The sequence below is a fragment of the Phyllostomus discolor genome, chromosome 3, assembly GCF_004126475.2.
Source record: "Phyllostomus discolor isolate MPI-MPIP mPhyDis1 chromosome 3, mPhyDis1.pri.v3, whole genome shotgun sequence".
NCBI lineage: Eukaryota > Metazoa > Chordata > Mammalia > Chiroptera > Phyllostomidae > Phyllostomus > Phyllostomus discolor.
Genome location: NC_040905.2, coordinates 179,023,603 through 179,039,447, shown reverse-complemented (window position 1 = coordinate 179,039,447; position 15,845 = coordinate 179,023,603). Strand labels below are relative to the sequence as shown.

Below are 15,845 nucleotides of genomic sequence, written 5' to 3'. Positions count from 1 at the left end.
AATCTTTTTATTAAGTGAGCCATTGGTCACCTTTCATTGATCTGCCACATATTTACATTTCTAGGAGTTGGATTTTCAAAAGCATCCCAGGCTACAGACAGTGATGGAAGAAAATGGCTTTGGAATCCACCATACCTGGATTTAGCTTCTCTTTGTGCCTTTATTAGTCAAATGATCCTGAATATATTGTTAACTTCCCACAACTCAGTTTGCCTTGTTCCGAAAATACACCAAGACCACCATACATAAAGTACCAAGCATCTTCCCAGCACAGCACAGTGGTCACTTGTTTGCAGCCAGCTCTCATGTCCTCAGCTACCCCCACCACGCCTAGTCTCCAACACAGCCCACAGGAAATAGACTATTTCACTCATGGACATGAAGAGAGTGTCCCGTTGTGGTTTGTGCAGGACATGACTTTTCCCCCTGGAGTGAAAATGGGCTGGCAATCATGGGGAAACAGGAAGGATTAATCAGGTGGGTGGACCTGAATGGAGAGCCTCCACCCCACCCGCCTTCCCTGCCCCGCCCCGCCCCAGTGAGGACGTTTGTCTTGACATTTCCAAACTGAAGCGGTGCCCAGGTTTCTACAACAGCAGGTGGCCTGTCGACATCAGCAGAGGCTGTGTTCATTTTCATAGGTATGGAGGATCTCCCGACCAGACATCAGACAGGAATTCAGAGAGCAGAGAATTCCAAGAACAGCGAAGAGCTCATGGAGCTGAAGACTGGGACCGCCCCTGAAGCTGAAGGCTACAGAGACACTGGCTTCCAGGTGAGCAGCAGTTTCATTCATTTTTAGGACCAAGTAAATGGAAACAATCCTCTTTCCCTGCCTCCTTGGCAACTTTCTTAACTAAAGCAGTGGGATTATTGGAACCCAATAAGGTTTTTAATAGCAGTCTTTAAGCCTGGTTGTGTGTGTTTGTTGTTTGTTTCCTTTTTCCCTTCTTGGGTTGACAAACCTGAAAAGTCTCTTCTAATCAGAACCTATTTAGATCCTTAACTTGTCCTGTCTCTTAGAAGCAGACTATCTTCCCCTGCTTTTGTCTCATTGACTACAGGCAAGGATACAGCATTTACTTGCAGACTGGATGAGGAAGAAAGAATGGGGGGAATTCAGATCCTGAATGTATTTGTCACCTAGGGTTTCTTTCTCTTAAACCAGGTCCCAGAGTTCCTGTCAGATGGTGGCCTGGGTGCCTACAGCAGTGCAGCTGGGTTGTGCAAACCACTCTTATGCCACCAACCAAAACTCAGAGTGATTAATGCTGCTGGGCCGAGGGGTGGGTGCCGGAGAGTCCCATCCCTGGGAGACACTGGGCTGCTCTGACTGGGTCTCGCCTGGGGATTTTTCAGAGCTGTCCCTAACTGTGCTTCCTTTTCTGAGGAGCATGAATTTCTCGGACTTCGGAGTCACTAAACAGCCAAAACAAACTTTCAGGCACTGGCAAAAAGAAAATAAAGGAAAGGGTGAAAGGGCTTTGGCACAGGTTCTGACTCTTCCACACACAAATTTTCCAAACTTCCCGGGCTGCAATCCAGCCACCCACGCACAGCGATGCTTGCCCACAGGCTGTAATGTAAGTGTAGGGGGAGGGGAAATGTTTTCTCTGCCCTCTTAGATTCAGGGCCTGTGGTCTGTGAATTAAATGGATCAGTGACAGATTTACAGGAAAAGAGGCATACACATTTAATTAATATTTTTCATTTTACCTGCATTGGTCTTTATAGAAAAAAAGTGAGAAACTCAAAGAAACAGTAAGACTCATGGGGCTTACATACCATTTTAACAAAGAACAAGTAAATGTGAAGTGACTGAACAAGGAAAAAAGAGGTTGGGCATTTAGGGCCAATAAATTGTGGGAAGCTGACTGGGAAATATATGGGGGAACTAATGGAAAATACGGGGTGTTAGTGAGGTGTTTATGCAGCCTTCCCTCAATGTCATCTCTCTTTCCAGTGGTAAGTGTCGTTCAGCACTCTCTGGTATGGGAGAGGGGGCACATGCACCAGGAAAATGTATGCCGTGTCCGGGAGGCAGAGGAGGAGAAAATAGCTTTTTCTGTGTCTGCTTTTTGTCGGTTGTCTTTAGCTCAAAAAATTCTTATGCCGAAAGAATGTATGGCCTACTTTGGGGTGGAAGGTCTTTATCGCCTTCTAAGGGTTAAATGAGAAGAGAAGCATAAAGTGGAAGGCCTATTAAGATCCAAGAGAACAAAAGGGATGGAATGGGATAAAGAGACAAGGTGAATGTGACAGCAAGATGAAGGTGTCTGCTGAGGAGAGGTCACAAACACCTGGCTGCTCGGTCCGTGAGGAGGACACACCAGCCATGGCCCTGTTTTCTATCCCTCTCTCTCTTCTATCAAAACAGAGCATCTCCTGGCTGCAGGGTGCAGAGCAGGGCATCTCAGCCCCAGCAGAGCACTGCACGCCAACACCAACCAGTAGTGGCCAGGTCATTTCTTCCAACGCTTGTTTTTCAACAAGAATTTCCAGGGACATGTATTTGCTCAGCAGAACCATGAACTATCCTCCAGATATGGCCATTGCTAGGAAGAGATCCCCACTCAAGAAGGAATAATACACGATTCTGGCCCTCAAAGAACAGGGCAGACAGAAACAAATAAGCAATTGTAATTACAATATAATATGATAGAAAACAAAAGCAAAAAATAACTCTGGAGGTTAGTACCAAATACCTTGAAGTAAATGTAGGTAGAGCTGGGCTGACGGCGTCTGTGACAGCATCACAGAGGGAGAGAGACCGTCAGATGGGGCTTAAGGGTCAGGCTGGGATTCTCCAGTTGAACAGGGAGGGGTGTCAACAGAGCATCGCAAGCAAAAAGAACTGTCTGAAAGCATGCCTGCCAGGGGCAAGAAATGTGGAGGTGGGGATGGGGCTAGGGAAAGGGGAAGGCTGCAGATCATGTGGCCTCTGTGTGTGCTGAGGCATCTGAAAAATAATCGGAATTAACATTACCAAACATTTGCTTTTTTGAGAGTACTCTACTGTCCCTGTTGAAGGGGGACAGAAACGGAGGGAATGGTGTGTGTGTGTGTGTGTGTGTGTGTGTGTGTATGACAAGTTATGTGTTTAGTATAACAATCCAAACAAGAAACCAGTGCTGCGGGTCGGGATGGATTCCAACTTCTGATAAGAAGCTTTCAGCACTGGAATTGACTCAAGTTGGGAGCAAGAGCTGCTGGCTCTGAAGATTCAGCTTTTTTCTTCTCAGTAAGGAAGAATAACAATATCCTATGTCAGGGTTGTTGAAAGAATTAAGTGAGCTGATGTAACTTTTTAAAATGTATGTCATATATGTAAAAAACATGACAAACACAAAAAACACAGTTCTGTCTCAGTCTGTTCAAGCTGTGTAACAAAATATCACAGACTGCATGGCTTATACACAGAAATTTATTTCTCACAGTTCTGAAGTCCAAGATTAAGGCCCCCGCAGATTCCAGATCTAGTGAGGACCCACCTCCTCAGAGATAGCCGTCTTTTTATTGTGTCCTCACATGGACAAAGGTACGAGAGAGCTCTCTGGGGCCTCTTTCGTAAGAGCACTAATTCTGTTCAGGAGACCTCTGCCCTCCAGATGTAATCACCTCCCCAATTGTCCCCCTCCTAATATCATCACACTGGGAATCGGGGTTTCAACATTCGGGTTTGTAGGAGATAGAAACAGAAGGTCCTAACAGGAGCCTAGTGCACAGAATGAACATAACAGTAGCTATTGGAACTGGGCCAGGTTAAGGAGGGTGGTGAGTCAACATTTCTAGGTTGAGAAGTCAACTTGAAAGTTTCTTTAGATAGGAAATCCAGGAATGGGGTTGGAGAGAGGAAGAGAATGAGTTCATTTTGAGGCTTATGGGTTGAAATTCAGATGATTTCCACACCTAGATAAAGATGGAGAGGAAGTATGCATAGCTGCACCTGGAGCCTGGAAGGGGACATCACCCACTGGGGGCTGTTAGCACAGAGACGGGCCACGGACAAGGATGAGACTGCAGGCAGGGAAAGCTGGGAAGCACCAGTGTTGAAGGAGAGGGCAAATTAGAGAAGTCAGGGGGAAGGGTCGGGGGAAGCCAAGGGGAAAGAAAGCTACAAGGTCAATAGCAAAACTTTCTCTGGAGAACAGAGGAGAGCATAGAATAAGTTCATTTGATTTGCCAACTACTGATGACCCTGGGGGAGCGAGAAGAGGCTCTGTAGGTTATGAGTGGGAATTAGGGACTGCAGACAATATGAGTAGAAGGAACATTCCTTTGGCTGAGAGACAGGCTCAGGGGAGGCAAGATTGGGGTTGTAGGCAGAGAGTTTTTTATTTTAAAAAAATTTTTGTGAAAAATGACATGCAGAAAAACACACAGAACCAAATACACAACTTATTATAAAGCGGCTCCCAGGTTAAGAAACAGGATATTGCCATCCGTCAGCCCACAGGCCCCACCACATGCATCCTGTCCCAACTGCCTTCCCTTCCCCAGGGTTACGGCCATGCCAGCTTTATGGTAATTACTTTCCTGCCTTGCTTTATACTCTAACTTCTAATTATAAATCCCCAAGTACTATCTTTGCCTGTTTAACTTCATGCAAGTAGAAACATACAAGAAAATTGTTTTGCTTATTGTAAAACATGTGTATGTTATTAGGCAAGATGTATCATTTTGTAACTGGCTTCTTGAGTTCAGCTTAATATTTTGAAGATTCAGCTGCAGAGTTGAATGTACCTGGAGTTGATCCAGTTTCATTGATATATAGTTTTCTTCATAAATATTACACTATCTACCTATTTTCACAGTTCGTGGAGAGTTTTGTTGCTAAGTTTGGAGTTTGGGAGAGTTCTGCAAACAACAAAGCTATAAATACTCTTATACATGCCTCCTGGTGCATATGTAACACGTTTATTCTGGAGTTACACTGAAGGAGTGGAATTGCTAAGTTATTGGGAACACATGGATTTTCAACTTGAGTAGTAAGGCCAAAATGGTTTCCTAAGTGGTGTTACCAATTCATGGTAACCATCCACAGAGTGTGAGTTCCTATTACTCCATAGCCTCGCCTGTGTTTATCTGGTTTTTTAACTTCAGTGATTCTGATGGGTGTATAGTAGGATATCACTGAGGTTTAATTTCAATTTTTGTATGTTATTTTCCATTAGATGTACTCTTTATGAAATATTTATTCTTGCCCCTTTACTGGATTTTGTCTTTTTTTATTGATTTAAAAGAGTTCTTTAACTATTTCAAATATAGGCCTTTTCTTATTATATGTTTACAAATATCTTCTATCCCTCTGAAGCTGTCTTTCACAGTAATATTTTGATGAACGAAATTAATTACACTGTGTCCCACTTATCAGGTGTTTTCTGTTTTATATATCTCGTTTAAATCTTTTCCTTACAGAGAACAAACTAATGGTTGCCAGAGGGGAGTTGTTGTTGGGGAGATGGGTGAAAAGGGTAAAGGGATTAAGAAGTACAAATTACAGAATAGTCACAGGGATGTAAAGTGCAGCATAGGGAATGTAGTCAATAATACTGTAATAATACTGTAATAACCATTTTTGATGCCAAATGGGTACTAGACTTACCCAGTGATCAGTTTGTAAACTAGATAAATGTCTAACCACCATGTTGTACAACTGAAACTAATATAAAATAATATTCAATGTCAACTATTTTTTTCTACCTGTAGATCAATTATTCCAGCATCAGTTTTTTATTTATTGTTTTTTTCCATTATCATTTTTTAAAGATTTTATTTATTTAATTTTTAGAGAGGGGAGGGAGGGAGAAAGAGAGGGAGAGAAACATCAATGTGTGGTTGTCTCTCAGTCACCCCCTACTGGGGACCTGGCCTGCAACCCAGGTATGTGCCCTGGAAATCAAACCAGTGACCTTTTAGTTCGCAGGCTGGCACTCAATCCACTGAGCCACACCAGCCAGGGCTCAGCATTACTTTAAAAAAACAACAAAAAAAAGCTTTTCCCCACTTGAAAAATACCACATTTGCTAATTGTCCATATTTGGGTAAGTCTTTTTTGAATAGGGCAACTGAAAGATTTTTCAAAACTCAGTGGAGTGGGAAGGATCCAGAGAAGCTAGGGAGACAGCAAGAAAGGTCAGATAAAGTTTAGAACTTCTAAGGGTGAAAATTCAGGCAAGTTTTTGAAAGAACACCTTTACTGGAGGGTATCCCATAGAATCCCAAATCAAGTTGCCTAATGCTTGTAAGGAAGTCAGCTGGGTGGAAACCACTTATGAAAGTCTGGATACAGAACGAGACAGGAAATGTGCCTCCACCCTGCACACATGGAGGAAAGCTGACCTACTCCATGCACTGTCTGGTGAGCCAGTCAGGTATGGAGAGTTTGTTCAATGGAGGTTAAAATTTGAAAGGTCGTATCAGTGCTAGAACATATGCAAGGACTTCTAACTCAGATACTCTTAATACTAGAGTTTTGAGGTTGGAAGTAATTATGCAAAGTAAAGAGGAAGAGAATTGCATCTCCAAAACTCTGATGAGGGAGGTCAATATGAATCACACTCAGGTGTGTAAGCAGGTTTCCACATCGCCCAGGACAAGCTTGGCTGCAGCTATCTAGTTGATTTTTTTCTCCCTACAATTGAATTAAAACACAGAAAACACATGACAACACAGTATCTTGCTTTTGTGAAGGTAGTTTAAAAAATTGTATTCTCTACTGTTTCCTCACATCCGTATGATCATTCGTAGACTTTTATTTCTAAAGGAAAACAACCTCTATGACTGTAACTCATGACACTTCCATGATGTCTCAAAGGGGATGGATTTAATGATTTTGTTTTTTCCTCATTCAAGCATTCCCGAAATGATTCACTTCAAAAAAAAAAATGTCAGGGAGGGGACCACTTACTCATGGTCATCAAGCATTGGAATGAAAACAAGAAATCATTAATAATGTAAAAACAGTAGATATTAGCTGAGAGCTATGGTAGACCCATCTAATAGAAGTACAGTGCAAGCTACGTACGTAATTTTACATTTTTCTATAAGTCCATTAAAAATGTAAAATGAGCCCTGGCTGGTATGGCTCAGTGATTGAGTGCTGGCCTGTGAACCAAAGAGTCTCTGGTTCGATTCCCAGTCAGGGCACATGCCAGGGTTGCAGGCCAACTCCCTGGTAGGGGGCACATGAGAGGCAACCACACACTGATGTTTCTCTCCCTTTTTTTCTACCTCCCTCCCCTTCTATAAGAATAAATAAATAAAATCTTTTTTAAAAAATGTAAAATGAAACAGGTATAATTAATTTTAACAGTGTAGTTTATTTAACCTAATATATTTAAAATATCATTTCAACATGTGATTAATGCAAAATTATTGAGTTACTTTCTTTACATTCTGTGTTCTGTACTAGTCTTTAAAATTCAGTGTGTTTTTACACTTAGAGTACATGCCAATTTTAATGCTAAATTTTTATCAGAAATACTTAATCTATATTTAGATTTCATAAAATGTATAATTGAAAAAGTAGATTCATACCCAAGTTTCAAACATACTTAAATGTTTTCCAATAAATGAATTTCTTGTGCTCAGTTTAAAGTTCACATTAGTTAAACTTTAAATAAAATTAACATTCGGGTTCTCAGTTGCACTATTTACATTTCAAGTACTTAGTAGCCACATGTATTGATGACTCAGGTAAGATACATAATATTTGGCTTGGGATGATACCAAAAAAAATCTGATTATCCCTGCTGTTTAAGGATCTGACCACTATGTTTATGTCACAAAATTAAAAATAAACAGACAACCTTAGATTTGCCTGATTTTCATAATTTATCTTTTCTCATTTTTTTCACATTGGTGTTTTTAAAATTTATTCTGTATCTTTCTATGTTGGGAAGTTTATGATTACTAAATCAATCTTTTCACTTGTTATACGTCTAATATCTCTTTATTTCTTCTTGAGTCAGTTTAGATCACTTGTATGTTTCAAGGAATTTGCCCATTTCATCTGTTATTTAATTTGTTGGTGTACAGTTGTTCATAGTATTTGCTTAATGTCCTCTGTATTTCTGTAGGTTGGTAATAATGGCCTGGAACCAATAAATCTCCCAGTCTTTGCTGAGGGCACCGTATGTACGCTGGGGGTTTACCTTCAGTGCTTAGGCAAGCACTCTGCGTTCTGCACACAACTCTATGTTCACCTGCACTTCCTGCTTCTGTGGAGTCTCGAGGTCTGCCAGAGTTGAGAGCTTAGTCCTTCTCGTTTGCTTCACAAGCATGAACACAACTCTGGCCACATGCCTGGGCTTGTAGAGTCCCAGGAATGTCAGAGCTTTTCAAAGTCCTTTGTAGACATCTTATTCCCAGCTCTCTTTAAATTTTTGCTTAGCTTATTTCTTACTCCACTAGTTAGCTCTGCTTCAGGCAGATCCCTATATTAACAGCTGCCCCCAGGGAAACAATGGTGTGAGCTCTGAGTCAGAGCAAGTACAGACAAGCCTTGTGGTGTTGTCCAAAGGAACTACAAGACAGGCCAAATAATGGCATTTACTTCAGAATTGGACTCTGGGAGACCTCCAGCCTCATTTTGCCCCTCCATAGGTGGTGAGGCTGCCAGTTTTCATTGTGATTGCAGAGTTGTTTTTCAAGGCTATCATTGAGTCTGGGGAGAGTGGTCTAGGACAAAGCAATTAGGACACCAGAAAGTTTGCTGTTCTAACTGCAATTTAGTTGTTTTACTGGGTTGGCCATCTGCAATTTAGTTGTTTTACTGGGTTGGCCAAAAAGTTAATTCAGTTTTTCTCTGTAAGATGGCTCTAGTAGCATTTAGTTGTCTTTAACTTCATTTGAAACAATTTTGTTAGATTGCATTGTGCCAGCTATCATATTAGTGTGCATTTAAAAAAAGTCAAAATTGGTGAATTTTTTGTGTAGCCATTTTAATATTAAAAATGGAAGAAAATACGCATTTTCAGCATATCATGCTTTATGATTTCAAGGAAGGTAAAAATACAACTGAAACACACACACACAAAAGGATTTGTGCAGTGTATGGAGGTGCTGTGACTGACTGAACATGTCAAAAGTGGTTCGCAAAGTTTTATGTGGGAGATTTCTCTCTGGATGATGCTCCATAGTCAGGTAGACCAATTAAAGTTATACCAATCAAATCAAGACATTAATTGAGAACAGTCAACAGTATACCATGCAGGAGAGACCTGAAATACTCAAAATGCACAAATCAATAAAATTATCAGTAAGAATGAAAAATGTGTCTTTTATTTTATAGAAAAAACTAAATGAACTTTTTGGCCAACCCAACACATCATAGTTTGTGGATTGCTGTGAGCTTTGATAAATTTCCAGAGATCTAAAAATGTACTTCAACCATTTTTCCAGCAATCTTGTTGTTTTTATGGAGGAGAGCTTTGGAGGTCCTTACTCCACCATCCTGTTAATGTCACCAACAACCTTAGATTTAAATAGCAAAGTCAGATATGTCACAAGGGAGAATCTGTTTGATCAAATGATAAATACTATTGGCCACATCTCTGGTTTAGCTGAGTGAAAGTAGCCTCAGATGAAATGCATTGATGATTGATCGGTCATGTGTAGGGTAAAGATTAAGGTCCTGAGGCTTACAGCCATCACTTTGCCTTTTACTAAAACTGGGGAAAGCATTCAGGCATCTAAGTCACAGGAAAAGAAAAGAAGAAAATGGAGATTAAGTGCTATTTTTCTTTCTTTCTTCTTTTTTATATTTTTGTTTGTTTTTTGTTTTTGTTTTTTTAAATATATTTTAGTGATTATGCTATTACAGTTGTCCCATTTCCTTTCCTTCACTCCCCTCCCCACTGCACACCCCCTCCCACTCACATTCCCCCTTTAGTTCATGTCCATGTGTCCTAAGTTCTTTAGCTTCTACATTTCCCATACTATTCTTACCCTCCCCCTGTCTATTTTCTACCTACCATCTATGCTACTTATTCTCTATACTTTTTTCCCCTCTCTCCTCCTCCCACTCCCCTGTTGCTAACCTTCCATGTGATCTCCATTTCTGTGGTTCTGTTTCTGTTCTAATAGATTGCTTAGTTTGTGTTTTTTTAGTGTGGTTGTTAATAATTGTGAGTTTGCTGTCATTTTACTATATATGTTTTTTATTTTCTCTTTCTAATATAAGTCCCTTTAACATTTCATATAATCAGGGCTTGGTGATGATGAACTCCTTTAACTTGACCTTATCTGAGAAGCACTTTATCTGCCCTTCCATTCTAAATCAAAGTTTGCTGGATAGAGCAAGCTTGGATGTAGGTCCTTGCCTTTCATGATTTGAAATATTTTCCAGCCCCTTCTTGCCTGCAAGGTCTCTTTTGAGAAATCAGCTGACAGTCTGATGGGAACTCCTTTGTAGGTTACTGTCCCCTTATCTCTTGCTGCCTCTAGGATTCTCTCCTTCATTTTAATCTTGGGTAATGTAATTATGATGTGCCTTGGTGTGTTCCTCCTTGGGTCCAACTTCTTTGGGACTCTGTGAGCTTCCTGGACTTCCTGGAAGTCTATTTCCTTTGCCAGAATGGGGCAGTTCTCCTTCATTATGTTTTCAAATAAGTTTTCAATTTCTTGCTCTTCCTCTTCTCCTTCTGGTACCCCTATAATTCAGATATTGGAACATTTCAAGATGTCTTGGAGGTTCCTAAGCTTCTCCTCATTTTTTTGAATTCTTACTTCTCCATTCTTTTCTGTCTGGTTGTTTCTTTCTTCCTTCTGGTCCACTCTATTGATTTGAGTCCCAGTTTTCTTCCCATCACCATTGGTTCCCTGTGCATTTTCCTTCATTTCTCTTATTGTAACCTTCATTTGTTAACCTAATTTGTGACCAAATTCAACCAATTCTGTGAGCATCCTGATCACCAGTGTTTTGAACTGTGCATCTGATAGGTTGGCGATCTCTTGGTCACTTGAAAGTATTGGCTCTGAGGCTTTGATTTGTACTTCCATTTGAGCAATTTTCAGGGGGAGGGTCTGGTTGTGCCTGTTATGTAGTGATGGGGGGAACCTTAGGTGTCCACCTGGGCGGGGTAGCTCCGTTGCTGGGTTGTGAAGTTGTATGTGGGGGTGGGGTCCAAGACACAGCCACGGAAGAGCCACTAACTCTTCCATGAAACACAGCCAGAAAGTCATTCATTAATGTGAGGCAAGGCTCCTTACACCATGAGGAAGTGTTGTCATAATCCAAAGAGGCCAAGACAAACATGTTTGCTCTCACCTGTTTGACTCTCCAGCTCCCTGACCCTCCTGATTTTCTCAACTTTGAGATCATACTGGAGGTCCAAATAGCTCAATCTGTGAAGTTGCGCAGTTGTCCCCTGATGGGTCTGACTTCCCTGCCAGTGTCCTTCTCTTTCTAGCTCTTGAAGAATTTTTATTTTTCTAATTCAAGTTATTGCATCCTGAGTTTCTCGTCTACCCAAATTCATGGGTTCAGGAACATTTGCAAGGAGAAAGTTGGTTAGGGAGCACTGGTCTAACTTGTGCAGCCATAGAGATTTAAAATAAAGAATTGCTTAATTGAGGGTAGACCCATGCAGATAAAGTGGGTAGGGGAACAAAGGTCTAGTTACCAGGTATATTGAATCTAACAAGGAAGGGGAAAGAGACAAAGGCACACAAAATGTTGGGCTTCCTGTTTACCCACGTGTCCACTTCCTCATTCCCTTGCAGAACACGAGGTCTTTAGCTCAGAGAACAGGGAACAAAGAAGTAGAGGAGGAAGAATTTAGAAAGCACCAGTGAAAGAAAGAGGTAGTCTGTAAAGTTCCCAGCACTGATTCTACTATATGTGGAAATGGTAAGAGAGTTCTCATTAAGGAGGAAGTAGGAGAGGGAGAATAAAGGGGAATTTCTAAAAAAAAAAAAAAAAAAAAAAAAAAGCCAGATGTGGGGAGGGGAGATTTGCCTACCAAAAACAAATCAGAGAAGGAAATGAGACTAAGAAGAATGAATGGATTCAAAGAGGTTATATATTTGTTTCTTCATTTTTCCCCCTCAACTATAAGAAGAAGTTTTGTTGGTAAGTTCCCCCCTAAAATGGTTTGCATCTTTGGAAATTCAGACACAGACAAGTTTATTCCAATCCAATTAACCCATAAAAGTGGTACCTTGAACTTTTTAAATAGTCCTTATTATGGCTATAATTAAATAATCAATTGTATAATTTATGGTGGACAACTTTCTCCCTAAACTCTCTAAGAACACAGCCCCAAGGAACTGTTGAGTTAAAAGGCTGATGCAGTACAGGAAATGGAGAACAGGTGGTAGGAAGAAACTAGCAAAATATATTATCACAGAAGTTGGGGACAAAAATATTTCAAGGAGGGAGTGGCCCACTAATAAAATAAAAACTGGATTTAGGGAAATGGAAACCATTGATGACTTTGACAAGGGTGATCGCCATAGTATGATAGGAGTGGAAGACAGACTGGAATGGGATGAAGAGGGAATATGAGGTAATATATAGAACTGTCCACTCTCTCAGTCCATTTGGGCTGCTGTAACAAAATATCATAGACTCACAGAAATTTATTTCTCACAGTTCAGGAGCCTGGAAATCTAAGATCAAGTCCAGCATGGTTGCAGTCTCATGAGGGCCTTCTTCTTAGTTCACAGCCAGCACCTTCTCACTGTGCCCTTACCTGGTGGAAGTGGTTAGGAGTCTCTGTATGGTCTCTTCTATAAGGGCACTAATCCTACTTATGAGGGTTCCACCTTCATGACTTAAGCAACCTGCAAAGGCCCAACCATTTAATACCATCATCTTTGGGGTTAGAATTTCAACATAATGAATTTTGTGGGACGCAAATATTCAGACCATGACAACTAGTAAGAGCAGAAAGAAGATTGGTTTTTAATGGGAGGAGAAAGGATGCTAATCTATGAATTCCTGACTTCAGGATAATGAAAAATCAATACATATGCAGATATTAGAGAATCAAGGGAAGGAGGGATTGAGTAAAGGTAGTATGTAGAAAAGCACAGAGTACTCTGCCTGTACCTGGGCCACAGTCAAAAGTCCAGGCACTGCCACATTATTGCTCTTAGGATTAGCTTCTCTTTGGATGTCCTGAGGCTTTGTTCTAGTATTCTCCCTCTCAGACATACAGTAGCAGTTCTTATGGAAGTATTTTCTCTATTTAAACAAGTCAGACTATGTCAAAGAAAGGCAAGAAACAATAACAGGAAACTAGAGCCAGACTTAAAGAATCACACTTTATCAAAAACAAATTATCAACACAAATATCAAGAGCTACAATAAGAAAATCAACCCAGCAGGAGAAGGTCAGTGATGTCATGGAGTGTACAACTCTACTTTTATGTGACTTTCAGCTAGTTCCAAGCTCTAAAAACTCCACATGTAAAAAGGAAATAAAAAATATATACATATGTGCATCTGGAGGAGTTTAACTCCTCTACTGGTAATGACCAGGTTAGGGTGGTGCTGAGCAGACCACTCTTCTATAGAGGTACAGTGCTCTCTCTTCTAATTAGTAAGGAATCTGTGGGGGTGAGACTTCAAGGCTATGAGAATATCGAGTTTCCCAATGCACTTCACCCAATAGTTTTAGCATCTATTGATGATCATTTTCTAAATCAATGATTACTTTTGGATCTGTAGTGATTTTTTTTCATTTCTTCAATATTCCTTACCTCACATTCTTTTGAGGAAGAATAGATTTCTCTTCTTTCATCTTGCTCTCTATGAGTATCAGAGACTAACATCCCCTTTAATCAGTGTCTTATAATCAATTGTCAATGTTATTTGTTTCTCCCAACATTTTATTATGAAAAATTCTCAAACATACAGCCCTGACTGACATGGCTCAGTTGGTTGGGTGTCACTGTGGAGAGCAAAAGTTTGCCAGATGGACTCCCTGTCAGGGCATATGTCTGGGTTGTAGATTCTGTCCCCCGTCAGGGCGCGTACGAGAGGCAGCTGATCGATGTTTCTCTCTCACACCTCTGTTTCTCTCTTCTTTCTCCCTCCTTTCCCCTCTCTCTAAAAATAAATAAATAAAATCTTAAAAATTTTTTAAACATACAGAAAAGTTGGAAGAATTTCATAGTGAGCACCTATATACCCACCACCTGCATTCTACAATTAATATTTTACTGTACTTACTTTCTCACACATTTACTCATCTATCCTTCCATCTATCCATCCATCAACCCATGGACTTTGACACAAGCTGCAGACGTTTTACTCATGTTTTTGACTTCTTGGTACTCAATTTGTCCCAAACTCATCCAGCAATCTCAGAACTGACAAGGATTGAATTTATTTATTAGATATAACCAACCTAGACAACATATGAAGTAAACATTCACAGTATATAAAATTGAAACCACTGGTTAGCATATTAATGTTTTTAATGAGGTTTCTGCTTCCAGAACCAACATATTCCCATGATCAGAAATTGGGCCAAAAAAGAAAAAAGTTGGGCCAAGCATTATCCTTCATGGCAGCTGTGTCTTACAGTCTTGATGGAGTGGTGTCATTAAGTGGACATTTCATGCAGCAACCACTAGTGTTCAGCCTACATTAGCCTATCTGGTCTGGCACCAGAATTATGTTGGAAGTTAATTTGCATCTCATCTCCTAAGGATAACCCTGGACTCTGATGAATGCAATGGAACAGACTATTAAGCAGAATGCTTAAACATCACTAATTTGCTGTCTATTTCAAGAATCTACATGAACAGGATGCTAAGACCTTTATTCCTGGATATTACTTGATTTCCCCCACTAGTAGATTTATGGACAGATCCATGAGTGGAAGTCAAGATATCCAACTACAAATAAGAAAAAAGATCCATATTCTCCCAGATGTATCTATTTATAGTAATGTCATAACTAAGAGATGAATGTGGGTGAAGGAAATGCAGGACTTCCACATAAGCCTGAGGGGGAAAGGGAAACAGTCCGTTCCATCCCACAGACCAAGAGGAGGTAGAACTCCCAGTTTGAAATGAATGTGCAAGGTGCAAAAGCACCATCACTATATGGCATTAATTCATACAAGTTGTAAAAAGAGTTCATATCTGTTGCAAATAGCTCAAAATATAATTTATATCCAGCGCATTTAAATGAAGGTAGTTATTAGAACTTCTCACTGGACCTTGCTGGGTTTTTTCCTTTTTTTTTTTTTTAACATAGCAATAAAGATGCATGTACACTATTCTATCATAAATTTGTTTTGATAACTATTTTAATATAATTGGTTTTCTTTTAATCCTATATATTTAATTTTGTGTATCTTAAAACACCCAGAAAGAGGTCTGGAGGTTCTACTACCTGTCCTACTAGAAGACACTTCTCGGAAGTTGTACCCCACACTGGCGGAACATAATTGTAGCCACAGAGAGATTAGGAAATGTACCTTTATCCTGGGAAACCTTAGGCTCTGCAAGTTCAGAGTTCTGCTTTTAAAGGAAATGAGGAGGAAGAGGTACTGGGAACAACTAGCAGTCTTGGCCACAATATATTTTCTATTCAAGTTATAGAGTTCAATAGATGTTAGTTAGATTCCCATCATTCATTGTTATTTTGGTCTTCCTTATCCTTACCTTTGCCCATTGGATCTGTCATAGACTGAAAGGGTCTCTCAAATTCTTTTTTTTTTTTTTTTAGAGAGGGAAGGGAGGGAGAGAGAGAGAGAGAGAAAAGCATCAATGTGTGGTTGCTGGGGGTCATGGCCTGCAACCCAGGCATGTACCCTGACTGGGAATCGAACCTGCAACACTTTGGTTCGCAGCCTGCGCTCAATCCACTGAGCTACGCCAGC

At 40.3% G+C, this 15,845-nt stretch overlaps 1 protein-coding gene across 1 annotated transcript in view; it reads left to right on the top strand.

Annotated features, from left to right (window-relative positions):
• Positions 1–554: 554 nt before the first annotated feature.
• Positions 555–15,845, top strand: part of SLC28A3 (solute carrier family 28 member 3) — a 52,027-nt gene continuing 36,736 nt past the window's right edge. Inside the window, exon 1 of the mRNA XM_028504493.2 lies at positions 555–775. Within this exon, the coding sequence (XP_028360294.1) occupies positions 644–775 (132 nt within the window). The 5' untranslated portion in view covers positions 555–643. The remainder of the gene's footprint in view (positions 776–15,845) is intronic.